Consider the following 25,628-nt stretch of genomic DNA (forward strand, 5'->3'; position numbering starts at 1 on the left):
TTTTTAAGGTACAAAGCAAATGTGTCACTTTAGTCTTGAAGTTTGAGATTGTGTGTGTGGTTGCCTGCTGGGGATGTTTACACACACACATGCAGGTATCATCTCTGTGTGTTTACCAAGCCCCGCCCTGGACACTGCGGAGATGTTGGAGCGTGTCAAGTATTTTCCTCTTCAAGAGAGGACCTTGACTGGGTGACTGCACATACAGATTGACTGTCTTCTAGAACATTGGTCACCTTTTAACCACTGTAGCCCCTAAAAAAGATACTGCAGAGGGATTCACTAGTTATGCAAAATGGATGGGTGCCGAATACTTATGGATACGGTACTTTTTGTGGTATGGACCAATTTGGGTTGGTGCGGAAGTAGAAGAGTTGATGATTTTCCATGGCGCACTTGAAAGCAACATTATACGTCCACCAAGCAACAAGCATACATTTCCGGACTATGTCCCCGGTTCCCCGCAATCAGTGTGCAATCGGGTGTCGGCGGCGTTCTCACTCGCTGCACCCGTGCACGCCATTCGCACTGAAACTGACAGGTCCATCTTCCCCCACCTAATATTTATTTATTTATCATTTATTTTGTTGCTATATTTGAGTCTAACAAGAGTTCGAACTTCGAACTCATCGCGCGACAGGCTCTATGTTCTTGACAAAACAACTTTACAAAAAACAAAGCTAACTGTTTAACTTCGTTCCTTATTTTTGTTTATTGCACAGAACTTTGCTTCACACTTTGTTTTTTGTAATATTAATTAATGTGTATTGTTATGTGTCAGTAATTGTAAAATGTTATCCCTTTATTTTTACTATTCCTTGCTGGCTCATTTGTTTTAAATTTTAAATCATTGTTATTTGTTTTATAAGTTTTATATATTGAAAAGTAAATAAATACAATTTTAAATTAATACAAAATAAATTTAAAAGAGAGAGAGAGAGTACTACAAAAGTACCTATTCCCAGGGAGCGAGAATTGCAACAGTACACTCTAAAAACAGTTCGGTCGAAAATAACCAACTTTGAGTCAATAAATGGGTCTTTTAGTGTATAACAACTAATAAATATTGGTAAAATCCTTGACGTGTGTCAAAAAATTTGGTCATTTTGTAAAAAGAAAAAGAAAAATTGGGCCAAATTGACTCATAAAGTTGATCCACTTGTGATCCATAATTGGGTTACTTTTGACCCAACTGTTTTTAGAGTGTACCGGTTCAAACGTGAAAGGTTCCTATCCCTAATTATGGAATGATACATATTCATTCCGAAAGTATAATGGCTGCACTTTAAGTGGTTTACAAAACCTGCATGTGACATCACGTTGTCTTTTTGTTTTTTTTTTCAAGTGTATTTCTGGACACTAGAATAAAAAACAACAACATATTTTACAGGTAGGAGTTATAGTCCATAGCAGAGCACATAAAAAATTACAGCTGCTACAGCCATGCTGCAATAAATATTTGTAAAAAGATATCAATCTTTATTTATTTGTTATGGGAGACGTGGTTGGAATTTCACGTATATAAAAAAAAAACTTTGACAAATAACTCTAGCCTTTTAAAGCTGTCCACTGAGAGGAATCATTTTTAGAATAGATTTTTTGGGGAAGAGACAGTTTCGAGATCTGTCTGCACACCCACTCGCACTGCACCCCGCCGCTTTCATGTTATTGCCAAGGCGACCCGAGATGACCTAAGACAATTTGGTGGATCAGCCAGGGAACCTCCCTTGATGTATTAGTGTTAACTTTGCATCAAATATAGATTGTCCTCAAAAAAAGAGAAAAAAAAGTGATTTGCCACTATCGTGTAGTATCTCAGGGCATCTGAAATGAGAGGAAGAGATCATTTAGTCAGGACTTGGCCTTCATTTATCCAAAAAAGCGCTTAACCCTCTGGAATCTATAGGCAATTACAATTTCTTTATTTTTTTGCGATTAATAGCGGGCTCAATTCTTATCCCCTGCAAATAGCCTCTCACTGTATTTTCTTCCGAAATCAAAATCATGGAATTGTTCAGGTGGTCTCTCAAAGCAATCGACCACATTTTTTGATAAGGGGGCAAACCTTCTTGTACAGCTTGAACGTTTGCTGCTTTCAGCTCAACTGAAGGTAGACTTTGGATTCCTGGAACGAGTGCAAGATGGTATGCCAGTCGATTCTTCTGATAACAGATATTCTGCTGTTTGGATGGAGCTGGCAATTCCCTGATTTATGGCAATGTTCAGAAGACGCATGCAGCTTTATTGGAAATGGGCTGCAGGAGTTCCCCGCCAATCTTGGAATTCCTCTCAGCCCAGCCCACGCACATCCTACAAAGATGTCCTGCAATTTCAAGAGTAGAGAGAAAATATACATTTGCGTGTCCTGTCTGTCATCTTTTCAAGTTGATGTTGACGCTAGTGTGTCAGATACAAGATCAAGATATGTGTTTTCTGTTTATGGAATGTTTCAAAAGACACGAGAGCAAAAAAAAAATAAAGGCAAAAAAGAAAAAGAGTGGCCGTGCGTTGGTCCGCTGTCCTCCGGAGAGCAAGTGAGAACAGCGCCCACAAGAGGAACCCACCAATCTTTAATTTCATTGCCCAGAAAAGACCTTCCTATTTTTACACAGGCGATGATGATGATGATGATTCCTGCAGGGAAAGCACCCGTTGCGGGCACGCTCGCTTTTCCCGCAGATGTGTTGTCCCTGAAGACAACCGAAAATAAACGTTTGGAAAACCACAAGAATAAATAAGCTCAGAATTGTGCTCTCGCATGCGTTGGGGGGGGGGGGGAATCAGTGAGCGAGACCGAATGCTGAAGACATGCAGCATAAACAGGAAGGAAGAAAGTTTGAAGAATGTAATTTAGGGAATAAAAACAAAACCAGGGACCAAAAGGGTGGACTCATGTCCAATATATCCACAACATTGGCAATGGGTATGTAGACTGTACATACAGGGCTGAGAAAGATGAAATCCGCTGCAAGATTTAATTAAATAAAAGGGGGGGGGGGGGATTCAAAATTTTCATTAAAACACATTTCTGTTATTTTTTTACAAATATTCTCCCAATCTGAGACAATGTTTCCTTTGATAGTTTGCAAAAAACACACATACAGGAATGACACCAACTGTGATAGTATGACAGCTTGAAAGAAAAAAATAATTCAGTGTCAAAGTCCCAAAAAAAGATTTGACTGTACGGTTATGAATCGTCCATCTTGAACCCTCCCCACAAACCACTGTAACCATGCCAGACAAGTCCAACTGCAGCCAGAGGAATGCCGAGTCATAACACAGAACATAAATCCATACAACTGAGGCAGAGCTCAAAAAAAGAATATTAATATAACGGCAGTGTGTTATTCTTGTTGATATTTTCTAGAAACTATTTGCCGTTCACAATTTCCTTGTTTTCATCGGGTAAGGACAAAATGGATGACCTGGACAAGCCCATGAGTGAGCCTCTTAATATGAAACAAATGCTTTTGCACTTGACTAGACAGCACTCCGCACCTGTAGGGGGAGCCCAAGAGCAAAGCAACAAACAATGTGCTGCTCGAAGAGGAGTGGGCATCTATGCTGTTGGATGTTGGATGATGCACACACTGCAAGGAAATCAATGTGAATTGACAGATGTTGTGAAGTTTGTATCTTTTGTATTCTTCTTGCATCTAAAGTTAATAACAATAATAAAAATCAACAGCAGCACTGTGCTGCCTATCATTAGCTATTTTCTGCAAATTCCTCTAATTCTTCCATCTTTTTTTCATTTTTCAAAGAATCCCTCGGAGATTTTTACAACGTGCTTTTTCTTCTTTTACATAATTACAAAAAAAACATGGCTATTTAAAGCCGCGCCGAGTTTATTTGGCCTTCTGCTCAAGTGTCATTTTTATTTAAACCAACTGGCGAGTTTTTTTCCGGTTTCATTGTTGTTAGTAGATGTGGGAGGCGGCGAGCGAGGTAGAGGGAGCGGAGGAGTGCCTGGGGTTTACTCGCGGTCCCTTGCGGTAATATTTAATAACAAACATTAAAAATACCACAAAAATCCTCCACCGCATTCCCACGCTCTCAAAGTCCGGAGCGCGCAGACGCGCGTGTGCACATCCAGACGTGACCTGTGGACACAATTGCTACATTTGGACTCACTTGTGTATTCAAACACATACGTTATTTGCTGTCACCATGGAAACGCACAGTGATGGCAGAATGTGACCCCACGTAGTGAGGAAACAGTCATGATAAGTTTGGAGGAACACATTTAGTTAAAAGGATTCCGCAACCTCATTCCTGATTGATAGCAACAATGAGTGCTGTTGCGTGTGTGTGTGCGTGTGCGTTCGTCATGTCGCCAGTGGCTTTCTGACCTCGTCTCGAGGTTTGGTGATCGCAGCCAGAGATTCCTTTCCATCACTCCCTCCCCTCCGTGTTTCACATGTGCGTCAGCAATGATACCGCAGCCCCCCTCCCGTCCCATGACCCTCCTCCGTTTTCCAACGTCCCCACCCATGCTTCACTACCTCGCCTGCATGTGTGCGGTTGCTTTATGTTGCACTCAATTTACTGACACTGTTTTGTAAACAGGCTGCTTCCCCCCCCTGTCATTTTGTTTAAACACTAGGGATGTTCTATACCACTTTTTTTTTCCAGACTGATACCAAAAATTCACATCTAGAGCAAGCCATGTACTTGACATCACTCACTTGGCCACACCCCTTAAAGGTACACAGACACCACCACTACTAATACTACTTAAAAAAGTAAAAAATATATATATTTATTCACATTCCCTTCAATTCATTTCAGTGGGGAGTATTTATTTGACATACAAATATATTGAGTTCCAAGCTTGGTTATGGAAGAAATTAAACTTGCAAGTCAAGGTAATCATTTTTGGCCCATTGAAGTGCCTCCCGTTAGAGCTCTAATGAGCCACTTTTGTGGCGTTTCTGTGTAAAAGAGGCAATTGTTTCCATGTGAAAATGGAAGACATGCGCATGTCAATGTACCGGCTGCTTCATTTAAAGTGCGTCCAATGGACTTAAAGCTAATGTGCCTTTATTTTGTGCAAATTGCAAGGTTACACTCATGTACAGGATTCTTTATATATATATATATACAGAATATTGTGTTCTATTGCTATAAAAACATAGAACCTACCAAAAGAAAGATTAGAGTCTCTTCGTTCACCAGTAAAAAAAAAGGAGTATATTTCTATGAAACATGGCAGCAATTAGCATTAGAATATAGCTAGGTTTCACAATTGTTCACAAACCTGTTGGAAACACTGGGGGGAAAGAGCTTTTTGCAACATGACCCTGGTTGATCTCTTAGACTCTGCTGCCACCTGCTGGCCGTTTTTGTAATAACTACAATTTCTTCAACCGTTCTCTGTAGTTGAGAGGCTGCATCAAAGCCTTCTGTATGCTCTAGCATTAAAAAACATATAAATACGTCTTTGGGAGCATGGTGATATTAAAAAAACATATTTATAAGTTAATTGGTAAGCAATTGAATAAAAGAATGGTAAAAAAAACTATTTTATTTTTTCTTCTTTTTTCCCCCCACTGACAGAATATCTTGCTTGGTTCAGGTCCGCTCTGAACTACGGCCATTGCAAAGGCACGATAGTGAGCTCAATATTTTATGCTCCATGATTTCCAGCCAGCCTCAAATGAATGAATTGCTCACCGGATGTCTTGTGATGGCAGAATGTATGGAGATGAAAAGTGCGCCAGCTCAGACAGGTCTTGTGCAAACAGGGGATTTTAGCCCTAGGAGCAGAACTCTGTCGAAGACCCCCCTGTACAGTCAAATATAAATTGTCATAAATCATTCATTATTTTGACAGACATGTGCAGAAACATTCTTACTGTTGTATGTGGGGTGTGATGGTTCATGTAATTACTGTACATTCTGTATGCCTCTGTTCCATGCAAACTTACAGTTGTTCTTGAAATTTATAAATGTGCCAAACGTTGCTTATTGACACAAAAATGCAATAAATAGTCACCAAAATTCACATGAACATCTCTACTCATGTCATGACTTTAACCTCTGAAAAAATCTAAACAATTGCCACATTATTTTGGATTTTATGGGCATTAAGCCTTTTTCTCACCACATCATGCACTCATCAGTTCACATACCTTTGGGTCAAGGGTCAGCAATTTTAGGCCAGATAAGTAACAGAAATGTGGAGCCACAAAGCATTTGAAGATTGTGATGAAAGAAACAGTGTGCTAGTAATGTATTGAGGGCCCAAATTAAAGCTGCACCACAACACAAAAATAGGAGAGCAACATCCAATACGTAGACATTCATTTTCTTCTAACTTTCCTCTCCAGACTTTGTTTTTTATGTTTTACTTTTCTGTCTGCCTGTCAAATTTCTGACATTTTTGGCAATTTTATGGGCATTTTTTTTCTGCCCCTCTCCTCTCTTTTTTGACCATTTTATGGTTTTGTTTTTACATATTTTTGGCAATTTTGTGGATATTTTATGGTACATTTTGGGATTTCTTCTTTTGTTTTGGATATTTCATTGATAATTTAAAATATTTTATTTTCTGCCTTTTTCAAATCAATTTCCTGAGTTTTTTTGGCAATGTTATAGGCATTTTATGTTTTTTTGGGGATCTTTAGTTTTGGACATGTTATGGTCACTTTTTGAACATTTTCTTTTTTTGTGTGCCTTTTTTAAAATTCAATTTTCTGTCATTTTTGGCAATTTCATGGACATTTTATGGCAATTTTCTGCTTTTCCTCTTCCTTTTTGGGCATTTTTAGGTAATTTTCTAAATCTTTTTCATCTACCCTTTGTCTCTCATTTTCTAACAACTAAAAAATGTGGACTCCGACATGTGTTTTTTTACATTTAATTATTTATTTTTTAATCTAAATCTTTAATTCCTTTAAATAATATTTTTATCTAAAAAAAATAATATTTTAAAAGAAATATTAATTCTCCTCTTTAAAAAAAAAAAAGATCAATGAGGCTCCAAAGCAGCAGGTTGCAGACACCTTCTCTAGGGTGTGTACATTTTCAAGCACAAAATTTAAAAAATAAAATAAAAATAGTGCCAAGATAAGGGAAATTTGTGGCCGTATATTGATATTTAATTTTACGCTATTTTTGCACATGCCTTTGTGTTCATCTTCCATTCATCATCAAGATTCTTAACGAAGTGCCTTAGGTACAAGACATTTTCTTTATTATTCTTATTTTCTACAAAATTGGATTGCAACTTTGCACTAATCAAACACCCAACTACTTGTGTCTGGCCTAAAACTAAAAATGATTCAAACCTCTAACTTAATGACAGCCGCAACAAACCTGCGCTTCTGGTTTGATGCCAACTGTATTTCTTTGGCAATCAAGTTGCCTCTAATAATCTGAACGACATTTCTTCAGCACTGAAAAATGACAAGCTCAACAAATTGTGACCTTTCTGACAGTGACAACCAAAACTTATCATTTGAATGTTTGATGCGACTCTTCCGTTAACTCTCAGATTGTGTTGGTCTGTATTTTGAAAATAAGACAGGGGTTGTTTTAGGTTTCCAGTATTGCGCCATGGACACCCCCCCCCCCCCCGATTTGTTACAGTGTTACGACATACTGTAACATTCCAGTAAAAGTGAATGCGTCACAGTGAGCTGGATGTGACTGTGTGAGGCACATGTGTGTTTTCACGTCTGTGCATGCCTCCAGTTTTTTTCCCCCCCAACAATTATGCAGGAATGCGACTGTGAGAACATTTGAGACACTTTTTTTTCCCTCTATCCCAAGCAGGACTCTTAAACTTCTCTTTTTAGGATCTGTGAAAGCCAGAGAGATACTGTAATTGCCAAGCAACCAATCTGCACTCAATCTACACAGTGCATCCAGCGAGTGGCTTGTGGTGGCACACAACTGAAACCACAGACAGGACAACATGGAGGAAATGTTGAGGGCCGTCTTGTTTTGTTTTTGTCTAGCTGTTTTGTAAATCTGGAAAAAAAAAGGAGATATTACTTTTGGGTATCCTTTTGAATCACATATCTTTTTCTTTTTTTTAAGGGATATTGGGCTCAGTTTATTAACAGATGAGTAGTGTTTTGATAAATTGCTCAAATGTGACTGATTAATAATCAATTAGTTGTTAACATTAATTTATTTATTTGTTTTAACTGGCGGCATGAGCACATCAGGGTTGATTCACATGTGCAAATGTAAACAAATTTGTATTGGATATTTGTCATTACAAAGAGAAAGAGATGAGTGAATAAGTAATTGACAGAAAACTAATATTTTTGACCCAATGCTGACAAAGGAAGACATGAGAGCTTCATTCAACTCTACCTGGGCTACAAAGTTGCCCAGTGTCCATGTTTCATCCTTAGAATGGTTTGACACGACGACAAGAGACCCCATGAGATCGTGACAGGCTCGGACAAAATGTCCTGGAATTGTGGTTCAAGTAAGAGTCCTTTAAAAATAATAATAATAATAATAATAATAGGACAGACCCAGCCCTTTTTAGGCGATTACTGCAGTCAAATGATTCGTGTAACTTCAGTTTTTTTACGCACCTATCAACAGGTATGTTGGCCCACTCCTCGTAAGCAAACAAAAGATTCAAGACATTTGTGAGCAGTCCAATGTTTTGCTCTTAGTCATTCTTGGCCGTTTTTAGATGCGTGTTTCGCGTCATCATCCCGTTGATGATCGGCAAATGAGAGCAAACTTTCTGCCCGGAGGCAGCAAACATTTCTCTCCAGATTGCCTTGATAGGCTCGAGATTCCAATGTACGTACTTTAGGATCAGTGCGCCCTCTGTTGACTGAAGGTGTGCACATGCATCTTGGGACCTAAGAAAAGAAACTATTAAGAATAACTTTAACAATGTTATTTTATTAGAGAAACCAGTGATATATGTTTAGATTTATATAGGCCTATGGCATGTAAAATAAACTACAAAATGAGTGATGGGTTAGGGTTTTTATATATTTGATTGGATGATTAGTCACCTATGGTTGAATTCTTGCGAATTAGATTTTTTTTTTTTATAATTTAACATTTTGTTTTACTATAATCAGTAGGCTTAGGTTTTAAGCTACTATGTTAAAGCAAAAATACTAAAGGGAAATGTTTTGGGAATAGTGTACGTTTTTGGAATGTGGGAGGAGACCGATGTACATACAGAAAACCCATTCAAACTCCACACAGGAAGACCGTAGCTGTGAGTCGAACCCAGAACCACAGAACTTCGAGGCAGATGGGCTAAGCACGTTTGACTTAGAAATGGTTAGAATACAGAATGCTAAAAATGTAGCTTTTTTCTCTCCACACGACGGTCCCCTGAGAAGTAGTAAAGAAAAAAAAGCCACACACACAATGGATGTTTTGCTTCATTATGTACAGCTGCTTTATTTGTGATTTGCTCCAAACATGAGATTTTTTTATTTTATTTTACTAGATACAATGCACATGTCATCAAAGTACAATGGATCTAATGCAGGGAGAAGAGCACGATAAAAGAAAGAAAACGAGAGCGACACGGCCATAGCAGATTTGCTGTCGAAGAGGGCGATGTAGTCATGGAGCCATCGACGATGATGGCCTGGCAACTAACTGTGTGATGACAGAAAACGAGGAGCAATGAGGTCTGGTGGGTTTTACTGCATGGTGGTACTTATCTTGGGACGTGACTACATTACAACGGTACCGCTTGTTTATTGAAAAGATGAAAAGGTCACAGTATGCTGAGCTTAAGAAAATATATCAATCGAGATGTGATTGAATAACTCGTCGATTTTCATCATTTGGCCTGTGTGATACATGATTCCCGGTTAACTGTTGGACATGACAACGAGATTGGAGAAACAACCTCCCCCGAATGAAGGTGAAGCGCTACAAAGACAGATCAAGATCGTCTTGCATTCAAAGCCCTGATATTGTCCCAAAATAAGGCTGTGGGGTTGTAGGCACACCGAGGTACAACTGAGCTGAGCAATTATGTGCGTCGGTTCAAAGAGTTTGACTTGAAAAATGGACACGGAGCATTTATATCCACATCCAAAACATACAAGTGCATCATTGGCAAAAAACTGCTGGTGAGGGGGAAACAAGTGCACAGTGAAGAGTGCGGCGGTGGCTGTCCGTCCGTCCGTCCGTCCGTCCGTCCGGTAGACTCAGCTTTTTGCCCCGTGGGCTTCGTTTGTACATGTGCATGAGCGTGACACTGTGAGTGTGTGCAAGCAAGCCATCCAACAAGCACATTGAAAAGAGGTAGTGGAGAAAATCAGCCACCTGTCACAATACAGCCACTCCCTACATGGGGAAATACGTCAATCGTTAAAAAGCTTACAGCCTCATAAAGTACACGCTAACAGATATTCTGATTGAATCGGCCGGGTGCCTGATTTGTAGGTGCTGAGATGCAAAACTGATCTCAGAAGAAAAGAAGAAAAAAAAAGACTTGCATCCCTGAACTAGAACTTCACTAAAAGCATTTCCACACCGAGAGCAGATTGGCCGACGGTAGCAGACTCGTCCTATGGGGCATATGCCACGGAGGAGGCGGGATTTCCGACTTGCTGGTTTTCACACGTCAGCTTTGTTTCCGTTTTTAAGTCTGTGGTCTACAATAGGATCCCAATGTCACAATCTTACAGAGTAGTTTGAAGAGCAAAGTGGACAAAAGACGCATGTATGTTGGTGGGTTGATGAGGAAGCCATGCACTTGGGTTGGCATCCTTTACTTTTTACACTTTAAAACATTATTAGGATCACGCAGAAAAGACAAACAAAAATACCGTGGGAAGTCACAGAATTATGAGAATAAATATTACCCCGAAAAATAAAAGTATTTTAAGTGAGAATTGAGTCATTTTCTGCATATGTAGTATGTGTGCCTGCGTGTATTCAATATCACATCAATAGTGTTAACATTAAGCATAATTATAAACATTTGTTTCAAGTACGTTTGATGGTGTACATGATTAATATTTAGCGGCTGCGGGTCTCAGACTTTTCCTGGTTCCAATGATAATTTTGACATTAAAGTAACTTCAGTAAAATTATTCTGTTGTTATTATGTTAGAACCTGTTGTTAAAAGAAATTATCGCAATGGTCGTAGCATTACAATTTAATTCTCTTAACACTACCAGTGAAATATTACAGCTTTGTGAAAATACAACTTTGCAAAATATTTATTCTAACAGTACAAATAGTTTTGCAATATTACAACTTCATTCTTTGTGATTTTTTCCCCACTTTTCACTTTCCCCTGTGTCAGTTGCACTAAACTACCGTTTACTTAAAAAAAAAAAGGGTTTTCATCCCAGATTAACGCCAGTTTTACATAACCTGTTTCAGTTCTGTTTCCGCAGATATAAACTTCCAGTCTGAAATGTATCGTAAAATCAGGCCCGCTTTACACACTAAAGAGAATTCAACCAACTGAATCATGTATCGCATACATTTAGCATTCACTTGATGCACTTCGTGACCATTTGTCTGTACGCTGATGTGACGACTAACGGACGTTACTGAAGATCTATCTGTAAGCTTATCTATCTTGTGATATGTTGAGGTAAAAAAAAAAAAAAAAAAAAATCAAACGGGGAAAAATAATGACTGTACACGACAAACATATCCTTTCAGTTAGTGTTAAATTAAAAAGGGACCAAACAATCATGTTGCCACACAAACAAAGATATGAGACTGTATACTGAATGTCTATGTGCTGAATGGAGAGGTAGTATGTTTGGTTCATGCAGCGCTAAAGCTGAACTGCAGACACTGGACAAAAGAATGATGTTCCAGAAATAAGCGCAAAGCCAGAATACAAGAGTTGAGTAAAAAAAAAATCTTAAAAAAAATCCAAACATTGGGATCCACTCAGTCTCAAACACAAACACACAAACACACACACACACACACAAACTGGCCGTCTTCTCCACAACGAGGCTCCGATAAAAAGAGTGCACATGCGTGCGATGAGTTGGATGTTTGGTTCCCTTCAAGACTATTGACGCCAAAAGACATTTTGAAGATGATTGAGGTATCTGTTTCCATGATGTAGAGCGGGTGAGGTTTCTGGATGGGTTCTTTCACACAATGACTTGGCGTTCTCTGGTCAGCTAAGTAGTTTTAAATCATGGTGCAATTCCCCTGGCGTGGCTCCTCTTTAATAAGAATGACTCCAAATAATTCACAAAATGTTGCTGCTGTTAACGGTTGTCTTACAGGCTGCCGTACATAACAATTTAGCAAGGGCAATTCAAGGGGTGTACAATGTCTAGCCCCAGGTGTGTTCAAATATATATATATATATATATTTTTTTAAGTACCGTATTTTTCAGATCATACGCATATACTCGCTACATAGCAAAAATACGAGAGTTAAAAATGTGGAAGTTAATTTTAATTCCCAAAGTGTAATTTTAACACTTTCAGAGTTAACTGGTGTCCAGAGTCGGTGTTACATCACAGAGTTATATTAGTTATATAATATATTAATAATATAATATAATAATAATAATCCATATAATAATAATTCTAATATAATAATAATATATATATATATATTAGTTATATTAACTCAACGGAGTGTTAGATTAACTCCACCTTCTAACTACACGTCTCGAGTTTAAGGGACATGTCAGCGGCATTTTCCTTTCCGCCTTACTTATTATCACTGGGAAACATTGACCAACCAAAGGACTTGGCATAATATCGCCAAATCTATCAAATAAACCTATGGTACAATTACAATAAACTATTTCATATACAATGCTGCAGAAAGATAATGTGTCTATAACCCTATGAAAATGCTTGATGGATGGGCCCGTGCCTAATAATATGGTGTACCTCATGGTCCGTTCAATACAGTACGCAAATCAGTAATAATTTTACTTTTCTTAATGTGCTTCTTTCTTAGGCTTTTGTGTAAAAATGTCTATTTAAAAAAATGGAAATGAAAGAGACCAGAGAAAGTCAGTGTGAAAGAACCCCAAGTAAGGCTACTGAGGTGGAGCTGCTAACCTGGCTGGAGTTGGCGGGAGGTTCGACAGTTTGGGTTCGTCCAATCAGCAAACACAGAAAAACGTTAGATGTTTCAACCAGCGAACCCTGAAAGTTGAGCCGTCTCCCTCCCTCGTCCGATCTGCATTCCTTTTTCAAGCAGGTGATGTTGATGTTTTCATGTATGTCCAGTTTTCTCAAACAACAACATAAATTCTGAGAGCTGCAAAGTGAGGCAGAGAAGTGAGCAAAAGATATCATCACACTTTGGGATCACGAGACGACAAGTCGTCATCAGTCACTGCATATCCCGCCGGCCTGAGGCGATCCTCGCGTCAAAATTCCTGTACAAAGTCTGGTGGAGGTCCATCTAAAGGTTTAGCGGGGGTGAGCTAAAAGGTCATCGGGGCATTGTTTGTTTTCACAGTTAAACGACAGTTCACGGCAGACGTTCCCATCAGCCCTTGGTGCACCAAAGAAGCAAAGCCGAGACGGCTGCTGGGTTAAAGCTGTGGTGAGTCATCCACTGCAGTAATGTTGGCTCCTGCAGAAGATGAGGCGGTAACGGTGGTTGTTGCTTGATGAATGAAGAGGCACGCCCATGCTGGTTTGCCATTGGCTAATGCTTGTGACAGTCATATTGAGGCAGTGTGAGTTGACCATGATGCCACTGGGGCAGGATTTCACTCCTTCTGTTAAGGTTGTTGATATGGTGTTCAGTTTTGTACATATTCCGGTAGAAAAGCCAGAGAACTGCGTGGTTTCCCTGCCCTAAAGGCGAGGAATATGATTACTCGGTTAAAAGCAAGCGAACATGGAAAAGGCTCCAAAAGTCCTTCTTGCTAATCCATTCAAACACAAGTCTTCAGCCAGCAAGCCAAGCGCAAGCTAGACAATGTGGATTAGCGCAACCCAGAAAGAACTTTCACCCAAATCCTAATACAATTTGAACAATGTCAAAAGCTTATCCATTGGCTTCCGAAAGAGAATGAAAATACTTTACAGCCGCAAGCTGGTGATGGATGGAGAAGACACCTTGTGGCGATCGCACGCTGATTTGTCCATCATTTGTTTCATGCATAGAAATGTGAAGTGGCGAGAGTTTGATACATTCCACGAATGCCAAGATTTTGCAACAGTTTGGTTTGATAAGCTCCCCAAAACACAGCAGCTGGTTTTGTTTCCTTCAATGTGTCTGACGCGCTCACCGGAAGGGTCAACTCCATCCACCCACTTGAATAATACAACACAAGGCTCCAGAACTCCTAATTGCATATAGTGCTTGTAACTCCAGAGCATTTCCAATTCTTTTAGTATTTTGCCAAGATTAAATTCTAAATATGTACAGACCAGACTGAGCAAGTGGTATTTACAAAGTTTATCCACAAGGGGGAGCTCTAGGCCTGCTGAGGGGCTGTCAAGTGACATTATATCTTGTGATGGTAAAATGCTCCTTTTATCACTTGCAATGCTATTGAAAGCATCAACACATTTAGAACCCAACATGACTTATTTGATATTGCTACCTTTAGTATTTGTCCTGAATCAAAATGAATTGGCACCTAAACTTCGGTGTGGGTCCAAGGTCCCCCACCCTCCAATTGGATGGGTGGAAATGTACTTCAGCTTTTGCCTTGCCTCTGTTATATTGGGCCAATTGATTTATAGCTTACACTAACTGTTATCCGGTACGATTAGAAATCACAGTGAAAACGAGAGCTTCGAAAACGCCTTCTGATTGTAAGCTTACGCCTGACACGCATTATCAACACCACGTACACACTATCAGACAGAACTTTTTCCCTGAGGTAACAGCGAGCAACTATCTGCTGCTGTCTTAGCAGCCCAACTCAAATGTGCTGGATAGCGGCTGTCCAGCACATTGTCACGTCATCTTTGTCAATCTACAAGCTTCACAGGTCCAAAAAAAAAAAAAAGCTAAAAAGAAAAAATGGGAGAATCTGAGGCCTAAGCCAGGACCTGAACTCACACCCCCTTGTGGTCCACCAAGATTTTTTTTAAACTGTACACACATCAACATAGAAGGACTACTCAGAGTGCATTTCTACTGTTAACGAGGACTCAACACACACTGAGAAGTGGCCTTCAAATCCGATACGGCAGGCTTTCCCAAACTGTGGGCCACGGGGCAGTTTTGTCAGGGTAAAAAAAAATATATATATTTGATCATCAAAAAGGCAAACTATCTGCAGCCTTTTTTTAAATTTTATCACATTTGTCTTCTGTATGGTTTTTTTCATCATTAGTTTACGTACATGTCGATGTAGTTTTGAACGTTTGCGTCCGCCTGAAGAACCGAGCTGACAATGTTTGGGAAAGCCTGCATCGCATGACACATTACCAACATGCTTCCGCTGAAGCACCCAACCATCTTAAATACATATATATTTGTGTTTATCTATACATTTGAGCTTATACATTTCATTTATATAGCGTTATACATACGTACATTCCTGCAAATTTCCCTTTTGACTGGACAGCAAGGAATTCCAACTGTAGTGGGTCTGTCTCCAGGTTGTCATGCTTTTTGTTTTTCCGCTCCATCCCCGTCAATCCTGACAGGTTTTTTCCTCTTCATCCGAGCACAAGATACTCAGAGCTTGTTTGTAACCAGCAAGTGTTCGTTGTTTAGATACCTTGGCTTGTGCCATTTGCGTAGACGAGAGAGACAAACATGTGCATTCCTCTCCACTTGGGCATGTGAACAGCGAGCACCGTGTTGATCCATCCAGCACATTTAGTTGACAAATGTTAAGGGGAACTGTGGCATTTAAGAAGTTAAGATGTTAGCCGATTATCCAAGTGCTGCGGGTATCCACCGCATACGTGAATTCTGAGCTTGCATCTCAGAAGTCTTGCCGGCTGAGGTCTCGATGAGGAGTGTGGCACATGATGACGAATCTACGCTTGTCATTAGGGGTTCTCCAGCGGTGATAGTGAGGGGAGGGGGACGGGGGGGCATATAGGCGATAAGCGCACCTTGGTTTGTCTCTGCTATGACACCTCGCTGCCGAAAACCTCCAGCACCAGCGGGGTGAGCTGCATGCTGTGCTCGGGCTGGAAGGACAGCGAGCGATACTGCTTGGAGTGCTCCTCGTTCAGGCTGCGCAGGTCGGCCAGTTTCTGGATCATCCTGGCGTAGAGGAGGCGTCCGCCGGGGTGGTTGACTCGGATGTAGGCCTGAAGAGTCTCCGACATGTGGTCCTGGAGCTGCTCAATGCGGCCGTGGTCCTGCACCCCAGGACGATCTGCACATGAAGGAGGTGGAATGGAAAGGACATACGCATATTTTCATAATGTCCATCTCGTCACTATTCTCACAAACTCAAGATTAAATTGCACTTTGTCAATAGCATTTATGAATTCTTCAGAAATCAGGTTAGGAGGCCTCTATGTAGGATTTAGCTCCACGTGCCATAGCTGAAGTCACGTGGGTCTCTAGACAGCAATCCAGTTGAGGATAAATCAATCAAGTGCCTCTGCATGTTTGAGCAAAGAAATGAACTCCATTTTGCCTCAATTGCCACATTTCCATTGCGGACAATATTGTTGATCTTTTTTCCATTTTGGTCAATATGACTTCAATATGCTCCTCAAATGAAGTCACTGATTCGCAAAACAGCTCCGCAAAGACAAAGACAAGCTTTCATTGTTAATGTTAAAATGTTTCGCAGCAGATGTATTCAGCTAGTTAAAATATAAACAAATAAATAAAAACGCTGTCTATCCATAATTATCCTGTGAAGTGAGTGCACATTTACAAGATTTTTTTTCTGTAAAACATAGTCAAAATATCGTTAGAGTTGAAAAAAAATATATAAAGTGTTTCCCACAGATTTGAAATCTACTTGGGTGGGTGGATTGCGGGGTGCTCAGTCCTGCTACCACCGCCTCCTCTAACCTCATGATCCACAAGTGAGTGACGGCGAAGAAATGTTATATGCAGTATATATGGTCGCGACACGCTATTTATTTATTTTTTAAATATATATATATATTTTTTCTTCATTACATTTTCTTGAAATCTACTTGGGTGGTGGCCCGCCCAAGTGTTAACATGGTACACAAATAGGTTTTTGTGAAGGAGCATTTTAACCATTTAGTAATTTAGTAATTTTGCTCGTCCAACAAATTAAAAATCCAAATTTAGCAAATTTGTTGGACGAGCACATGTTTTTTGTGTGTGTTTTTCTTGAAAAGTGCAATATGTGAATCGATTTGAACATCATTTGCTAACGTCAGCATGAATAAATGGAGATTTTGGGTGGTAGTCTAAGCTCTAGTAATCACCCTTGCCCCCATAGGCGATTAGTTTCCGACCGTAAACAATTGGTTGCCGATTATTTAAATATCTGTCTAAATCGATCCTGAATTGGTTCCTGTCGGGGAAAAAGGTTGTGGACCACTGAGCAACGTAACCAAAACGATAGGAAGAATATGAACTTGTACCTTTATATCCATGATGTAATAGGCCCTTCTCTAATGAGGTGCTCAAGAGCAGGACTTTGTATAGTTTGGGCAAGTCCTGTAAAATGTATTTATTTCTTGTTTTCACACAGACACAATCATGAACTTGCTATTTTACTGGTGACAAATTTGTTGATTTCGACAAAAGACTATGATTAGAAACTGTTGTCTACGAGCAAATCTTTTTTTGAATTTGTGCATCCAAACTAATAATGGAACGAGTCCACATGGAGCAGCTTTAGGAAAAATATTGCTGTGATCAAAGCAAAACCTTGTGACAACCAAAATAAATCATTGTTGCAAAAGAGCCCATCTGTGGTTAAAGCAGTTGTTTTCAACAGGGTGATGTTGTGGGATGTATTGATCCCCAATTGCTTGTCTTACACAAAGGAGGCTAAAACAAAAAGTACCCGGGGAGAGCAGGCAGATGGCCATGAGCAGGACGTGTTCCTCCTCATGTAGGTTGAGCTTCTTCAGGCCAACCTGGAACTTGACCAGTGGCTCCAGCAGCTCCAGAGTGTGACCCGCTACACAGGATGACATCAACGTCGGCATTACGACACAAAGCTCCAAGTGAGGAAACGCACTCAAATAGACACACTGTTTGTTATTTGGACAATCACACTAATTTCAACATTCCACATGAACCCATCTTGCTGCATCATCAATAAAAATAACAGAGTATTTTATTGGAAGCTCTGTCTGACTGATACACTTTGTTGGTGCGTACAACTGATGGTGCACACTACACGTAAGTACGAGGAAAATGAAAAAGAAAAAAAAGTCACAATCGATTGTGTAGATGTATACTGCGAACCAACCTTTTGTGACATCATTAATGCAGTATTTGAAGTCGGGTCCTCCGCAGCTCCAGGACATGTCCTCCAGGTTGAACGACTGATTGGAGCGCAGCATGATGATTTCAATGGCACTCGACTTCAGCAGAGCAATCTGGTCTTCTGCCGTCAGTTCTCTTCAAAACATAGTCACATCCTCAGTAAGTACCATACGTGCTTCTGCCAAGGCTTAACAATTTGCAAAATCAGTGAGTGAACGACTGCAACTGAGATGTTGACATTTTAACCCCTTATCAAGTAGCTGTGTGCTGTTTACTCTTTGTACTGTATCACACAAGCACTTAATTCAGTGTTTTGACACTACATTTCAATAGCTTAGCAATTAACATGGCTTCCCGTCTTTGTCGGAACTTTACTTAAAGAAGTGACGCTTTTTCGCTGCCTTGGAGGCGGCGATGAGCGACTTATGCTATGTACACACACAAAGACATGTTTACCCATGTTAACTCATTCACTCTCAGCCATTTTCACTGAAGCAACCCCCTTCAAAAACATGGGACCTACCAAAAGAAAGATTAGCATAGATATTAGAAAGCAATTAGTATTATAAAATAGCTAAGTTTCATCATTATTCACATATCTGTTCAAAACTGTGGGTGAAACAGCCCTGGTTGATTTCTTATATTCTGCTGCCACCTGCTGGCCGGTATTTGTAATAACTACCATTGCTTCATGCATTCTCTTCAGTTCAGAGGCTGCATAGAGCCTTCTGTATGCTCTAGCATTAAAATAACATAAACATATAAATACGTCTTTGGGAGCATGGCAATATTTAAAATAGAACGCATTTATACGTTTTTGGGAGCAAATGAGTTAAAGATCTAGCCGCAGCTCTTAAGTAGTGGAGCTTGCAAAATACTTAGCAGTGCACACGGAAGACATAATTAACATGCATTATAGCGATTGGATGGTAGAGTCGAAATCTCTACCTTCAATGTGGCGCTTAGCAAGAAAAGCCTGCCGTCCCGCCAGGATAATAAAACGTTGTGGGAAACACTGCATTACATATCAGAATGGAATCAAAGTATACCTTTTTCACAAGTCTTTGGTAACGATAAATATCTGTACAATGTAAATTGCAGATGGTCAGCCACTCAAAAAATCATAAAATCCTGAAAGAACTGAGCCATATTGTTTTCAAGCCAATACCAATGAGACTCTACTTAAGTTAGGATGTGGTAGATGGAGCACCGGACAAAACAAAAATAAACTTTCGAGAACGAGTGGATGGAGGTGGGCGACACACAATAACATGAACAACATTCAGTCATTACTTAAGGTATCACATTTTAGCGCATGTAAGTTATGATGTCACATATGGTGTTATGATAATTGCTTCTTTAAAATGTGCATGATAAAAAGATTGCCGCTTTGGTCCAGTGTGTTGGTGGTAGTAGCGTCGAATGCTATGAGTGCTGGCAGCCTTCGCTCACATTACTAGTACTTCTTTGAAATGATTCAACTGTTTTTGCCATAGCTTATACATGGGCTTCATTTAATCCACTTTGCTTTAAAAACAACGCTACAAAAATTACGGCGGGGATGGCAAAGCCTCCATGTTGCTAATGGATACATGCTACCACACATGCTCACTTGGCTTGATCTGCTTTCAATTCTTTTTCAATGTATGTTTGAAGTATTGTCCAACAAGTGAGTACACACACATTGCGTTATGTACACACACCCTTGACTCAACATGGACGCACAAGTGTGTTGAAAATGTTGCCATTAAAATGAAATACATCAATATAGAAGCATAGTTTTCAGCTCTAAGGCTTGTTAGCAAGCTAAACTAAATACTACGAATCAAGCAATACATGTACAATTAATGAAACCTTCGCTTAATTTCTCGATTTTCATCTTCATAATACATGATTCAAATGTCAATTTAATATGTGTTCTTTTTTTGAAAGGTGCTAATAGTTTGACGAATATATTCATGATGCAGTGCAACAAGGCCAAGCAGCGGGAACAAATCTCAATATGAAGTTGACTCGGTTCCATGTGTTTGTTTCAGTCATTGCAATGCACACAGTGTTTCATTCAGTCCATGTACAACACAGTGTATGCATTTCTCAAGCTCAGTCTGGAAAGGCCTTGCTTGTTAGGCAGAGATAATCCCTCTCCTTACATATGAGCAATAAATGAGTGTGCCGGCCTTCGAAACCTGCTGCCGCTTGGGGAATTTGACGTCATTTTTAATATGACTTGAACACATGGAAGTATCACAGAGGCCCCTATTTATTGAGCATTCCTTTTGCTGGTGAAAAATTGCGACCACCTCGTGCAGAAAAAGAATTCCTGTTGCATAATATGCACCTGAAGCCTGGGATCATCTTGGCAAACCCTATGACCTTCTGGATGCTGTAGGACACGAGGTCAGCCAGATGGGGCAGCATGGAGAGCTTGGTGTCGTCCTCGCTGGAGTCTGGACTGCTTGCGCCGTCCTGGTACATCATTAACAGGTTGCTGAAGTTCATCTTGGTGTCCAGCGACTCTGAGGTGAGACAGGATTAAGAGGCCAGGCAGAATAAGGAGGTGATTAAAAGAAGGCATTTGAAACCAACACAAATTGCAAAAAGCAGGTCATAGGTTAAACGAGGTAAGGCAAAGGAAAATCACAGACCAGAACTGAGTGGTCTTCAGAGAACTTACCTGAAATCTGGCACCAGACAAGACAGACGAAGATACATTTACCAGATGAATAATATATTGTAACTATAGAGTTTTGACGCAAAATGCATACAGTGCTATGAAAACGTATTTGCACTCTTCTCAAATTAGTTTCCTCACTTTAATGTTTGTCACATGATCAAGCTAGGCATGGGCCTTTTACCGATTTCACAGTTTACAGTGGTTTTAAACGTCTACACTGGACATGAAATGAAACTCTTAACTGCCTCCAAGTTTGTGTGTGTTTTTTTTCCCCTCCTTCTCAGCATCTAACAGAGGAGGAGGGACGGAGCAAGATGAAATCGATTTACAAGATGAGCCCGTAAGCACTGTGACGTCAATGTCAATTTCAAACAAGCAGGGGGCAGTACAGGACAAAATGGCAGATCCCTGTGAAGGATTAAAAACAGGCAGAGTTTTCTGCTTAATTGTTAGTACACAAAAGCAGTATTACTCACCAGGCGAGTGATTGAAAGAGTCGGACGAAGCATCGGACAGAGAGTGAAGGGAGGCGGCTCTGCTGGCACTGCGTGTTACTGGACCTTCACGCACTGGAGGCTACATGCAAACACACACAAAGATAAATTAGGAAAAAACTCTTTCAGCAAATGTATTAAAATCCAAGCAATATCTTCTGTAAAGCAGAGCATGATTAGCATGATAAGCAGCATGTACATATCTATTTAATCATTCACCATTGCACCAACTTTCCCACCTCAAAACATGGTGCAATTCTGTTTCCTGCAAACTCCAGCAGGAACAAAATTAAAAATTGAGAAAAAAGGGGTTGAAAACTGCAAGTGAAACTGCAAGTGAAAGTAACCTGGGGTGGTAGATGGCTGAAGGCTGTGCAAGAATAGAGATATATATACTGATGTTATATATTCAGTGTGATTCATGTGACTATGACTCATACTCACTTTGAAGGCCAGAAGCTCTTTCTCCATTGGCCACAACATTCCTTGAACTCCCTTATGTTCAATTTATTGAAGTCACTAGCTCGGAAGGACTTCATGTCTTTTTGTGATTTGTATTTATCTACAAATGTGCTTGCGCCCTTTCACATTTAATTGACCTCCCCCCAGTATTCTTCATTTTTCTTCTTATATAGGACTTGCAATACAGTAATGACACACATAGCGCATTTGATAACGCCTGACGTCAACATGGTGGCTTTAGTAACAGAACAACAGTTAGCAGAGGCCTCACCCTAAAGCGTGAGAAGTCCGAATAAGAAGCATCATAAGTCTTGTGGTGAGCCTCGACCAAAGAAGAGATAATCTGCGCCTGCTCTTCGTTGAGCCGAGGCCTTGAAGCTTCCTTAGCCGCCTCCTCCTCCTTCCTCTTCAATATCATGTCCTTCTTCCTCTGGACCTCTTCATCAGTGAGGATGACTGCAAGGTAGGAACAAATATGCAGATGTCTTTATTTTCAGTCAGCCATTTGCCTTTGCAATCCAGAACATTCAAAACGTATTTCAAGCACTGTGGACAGACACCACATACTACAATATTAGCATATTGAACAGACCCCATTCTAATTAGCTACCAGGTGTATCATCTACTGAAAGGAGACAAGTCCATTATATGCTTTCAACAAAATGCCCAAAGCATCAATAATTTGACATTTCTGCAGAATATTTCTTGCCATTGTGTAATTGGTTCATTTGAGGGATGAATCTGTCTCATATGGTGGCCCTGAAGTGAACAACGTGACAACAAAAATAAAATAAACACATGTGGAAAAAACAAAACAAAAACAAAACACACCAGCAAACGAAAAAATACAAAAGTAAATAACTAACTACAACAGCAAATAAAAAAACAAAAAAAGGAGGACAGTGCTCCCTCGTCCAAATCCGCCATGAGTCTGATCTCCCAATCAGTCTGCTTTAATGGAGAAGTACAGAAATCGGAGAGAGGCGGAAATTCTAGGGATTTGTTAATCATTGCACCTCTACTGTTAGCTAAAGCTAATGTGTACCACATATAAGTTCAGAAATAGGCAGATAATTAAGATTTACTTGGGTTTTTATTTATTTATTTATTTCATACTTCATGGGTGGGTGGACATTACAGACACCTATTAGTATGCAAACATTAAAGTCAATTTTCCAAAATGTCCCCATTACGACAAAATGCCTACTTTTACAAATCCAGCAAAATAAATGCGTAGTAGATGTAATTATCTCAGTTAATAAGTTCATACGGACATTAAATAATGAACGAGGCAGAACTTCTTTGACTTCTGTTGCTAACTAAAACAGCAGAACAGAAGCCCAAAAACTAGTCTCCCAGATGAATGATCGCAGAAGGTGTGTTGTAAACGACTTCTCTATGCAGTATTAAAGATGCCGTTCACGTTGAGACAACAGCGATTTATATCACCACTTAGTCATTCCTCCACGGTCCTTGCCAAATTTTGTTTTAAACTTCTGTTTCACTTGACATAAGTGAGATATACCAATATATACTGTATTTCTGTTATACCACTGTTGATGTGGTGCTTGCATGTTGCCTTTTTCCCCTCAGTTAATGTGACCTACAATTGAAAGAACACAGTTGTAATGTTTTTTACTCTTACATACACCTCAAAAGACTGTTAGAAATGTATGCTGGTGATGATGGTGTACCTCCACCTATTTTCCTAGCACAGCCCTTTAGGTAGCAAACTAGTAGTGCTGAATTGGTTGGTGCCTGTCAAGCCATTATTCAGTGTTTCCCCAGGGAATGACACCTGCTCTGATGACAGAGAGAAATCCACAATGCTTCCATTTTGCTTCATGACGAAGCAAACACAATACATACATACACATCAACAAATCATGCTCATTATACTTCTGACAGCTTAGTAACCTAACATTCTTCTAAATTACTGTCAGTAAAAAAAATAAAATAAAAAAAAGAAGAAACAATTTGACCTGGAAATCCGGTTTTGAGTTGAACGATGCAAGTGCGCCGGCACACAGACTAATGAATCGGTCTAAAAATAGCTTGAACCGACCGATGTCCCGGTCAAAACGTTATAAATCGATTTTATGTTGCTGGTACAATTTTACATGGTGTGCGCTCCCCGTTCGCCACGTCGCCAATGACGAGGAGGGGGAAAAAACATGGCCATATGCAATTTGCATACAGCAATCCCACAATAAGTGAAGTGCGCATCTCTGCAGCGCCGTGCATTATGGGTAGGCCGGCTGGTAGCCTGCTACCAACTTGTCATTGAAAACTAATGGCGTCTAACGGGGGAAGCGCTGATTTAGACCGTTGGAAAGTTTGTTTTTTATTGAATCTATTTTAAACATGAATAGCACGACAGTTAAGCCTATTTAAGTGCTTATTATTTGAATGAATGTGTGCACTTTATCGGGAGTTGGACCGAGGACACAACACCGGGTAGGAGCTTTCTTCACTGAAGGGGGTCAATTGGGTCTAAAAGCAGATTCTTAAATGACTGTCACTCCATTAGTTTGGTTCCACGTACGTCCGCTAGCAAGCTTCGTGATGCTTCCGTCTGTTCCCTCACTTTCAGGATATTGACAAAATATATGTGTTAAAAAAAAAAATCTATTTTAGCCTCTTATACGTCCTTTTTTATCTCTCTTTTCTGTCTGGAAATTGGGGAGAGTGAACGGAGGTTTCAGGCGTACACTTCCGTCTTTTTGAGCTTTGCAATGGTGCTTTGTTTTTTTTTGCCGATAAACTCCATTAGGACAGTGAAAAATGGCACCAAGTGCACCTGTCGTTTTGTCACTTAAAGCTGAAAGTTGTTTAAACAATGATTGCAAACTTTAAAGTGTGCAGTTACGCAAACACTTTCAGCACTCCATTCGCCGCCATTCAAATGACAGCTTTGTTTGGTAGCAAATAAAGAAAATTTAACTTGTTTTTCACATATGCGCAAACGTAATGCACACTTTGCTTATCCTCGATGCGGTCAGAGACTCACGTGATTGGTTACAGTTCATTCACAACATCGCTCCAAACCAATGACGCATTGCTTCTACCTGCCAGCGGGGCATGCTACTTACTGCGAGCAAAATTTAGCAAACAAGCCGTTCTGTCGCGACCTGAGGAGGGATGAAAAGGGGAATATTGTGGCGGTTTGTGCTCCAAAATATGACTATATTGGCCCCGAGTCGCATAAAACAACTTTGAATTACCCCCTGGGCTCGCTCGAAAGTTGCGAGGGGAAAACGAAGGATGACAGGACGTCCAGGACGCAATCCCTTGTCAGATCTTAATGGCTTGGCAGCGTCCCCTGGCTTTGACGCGACGAGGAATACACAAACTTTTTTTTTAACTAAACTGTGTAAAAGAAGGATAATTTCACGAGCGGTAAGTCAGCCTTGATCGTGGAGGGATGACGAGCGTGAAGGAAGAACATCAACAGGCACGTGGTAATGAACTGTTTTGGAACCCGTTTCATTTTAGTTTCTTGTGTCGTTGAGTACACATACTTCCTCATATAAACTCATCACTGATTTACGTAACATAATTGTCATTGATTTTCGTATTAAATGGTATTACAGTTGCAACTGCAGTTGCAATGCAGCAATCATGACAAAACGTTATTGTTATTATATTTATTATAATAAAATGGCAGGAAAA

General features: G+C 40.0%; 1 protein-coding gene and 1 long non-coding RNA gene across 8 annotated transcripts in view; one reads left to right on the forward strand and one right to left on the reverse strand.

Annotated features, from left to right (window-relative positions):
• Positions 1-5,792, forward strand: part of LOC144035943 (uncharacterized) — a 34,806-nt gene extending 29,014 nt beyond the window's left edge. For both annotated transcript variants that reach the window (XR_013288539.1, XR_013288540.1), the window contains one exon: positions 5,563-5,792. This is a non-coding gene — a long non-coding RNA (uncharacterized LOC144035943). The remainder of the gene's footprint in view (positions 1-5,562) is intronic.
• Positions 5,793-9,373: 3,581 nt separating this feature from the next.
• Positions 9,374-25,628, reverse strand: part of LOC144035973 (vitamin D3 receptor A) — a 67,509-nt gene continuing 51,254 nt past the window's right edge. For 4 of the 6 annotated variants that reach the window (XM_077546180.1, XM_077546143.1, XM_077546189.1 and 1 more), the window contains 7 exons: positions 22,228-22,412; positions 21,477-21,576; positions 20,665-20,842; positions 18,310-18,461; positions 17,899-18,015; positions 15,471-16,269; positions 9,374-13,771 (listed from right to left, as the gene is read on the reverse strand). In XM_077546180.1, coding sequence (XP_077402306.1) covers positions 16,016-16,269; positions 17,899-18,015; positions 18,310-18,461; positions 20,665-20,842; positions 21,477-21,576; positions 22,228-22,412 — 986 coding nt within the window. In that variant the 3' untranslated portion in view covers positions 9,374-13,771; positions 15,471-16,015. The remainder of the gene's footprint in view (positions 13,772-15,470; positions 16,270-17,898; positions 18,016-18,309; positions 18,462-20,664; positions 20,843-21,476; positions 21,577-22,227; positions 22,413-25,628) is intronic. The other 2 variants (XM_077546162.1, XM_077546170.1) reach the window with 2 other exon arrangements.

This window comes from Vanacampus margaritifer, chromosome 1, assembly GCF_051991255.1.
Source record: "Vanacampus margaritifer isolate UIUO_Vmar chromosome 1, RoL_Vmar_1.0, whole genome shotgun sequence".
Taxonomy (NCBI): domain Eukaryota; kingdom Metazoa; phylum Chordata; class Actinopteri; order Syngnathiformes; family Syngnathidae; genus Vanacampus; species Vanacampus margaritifer.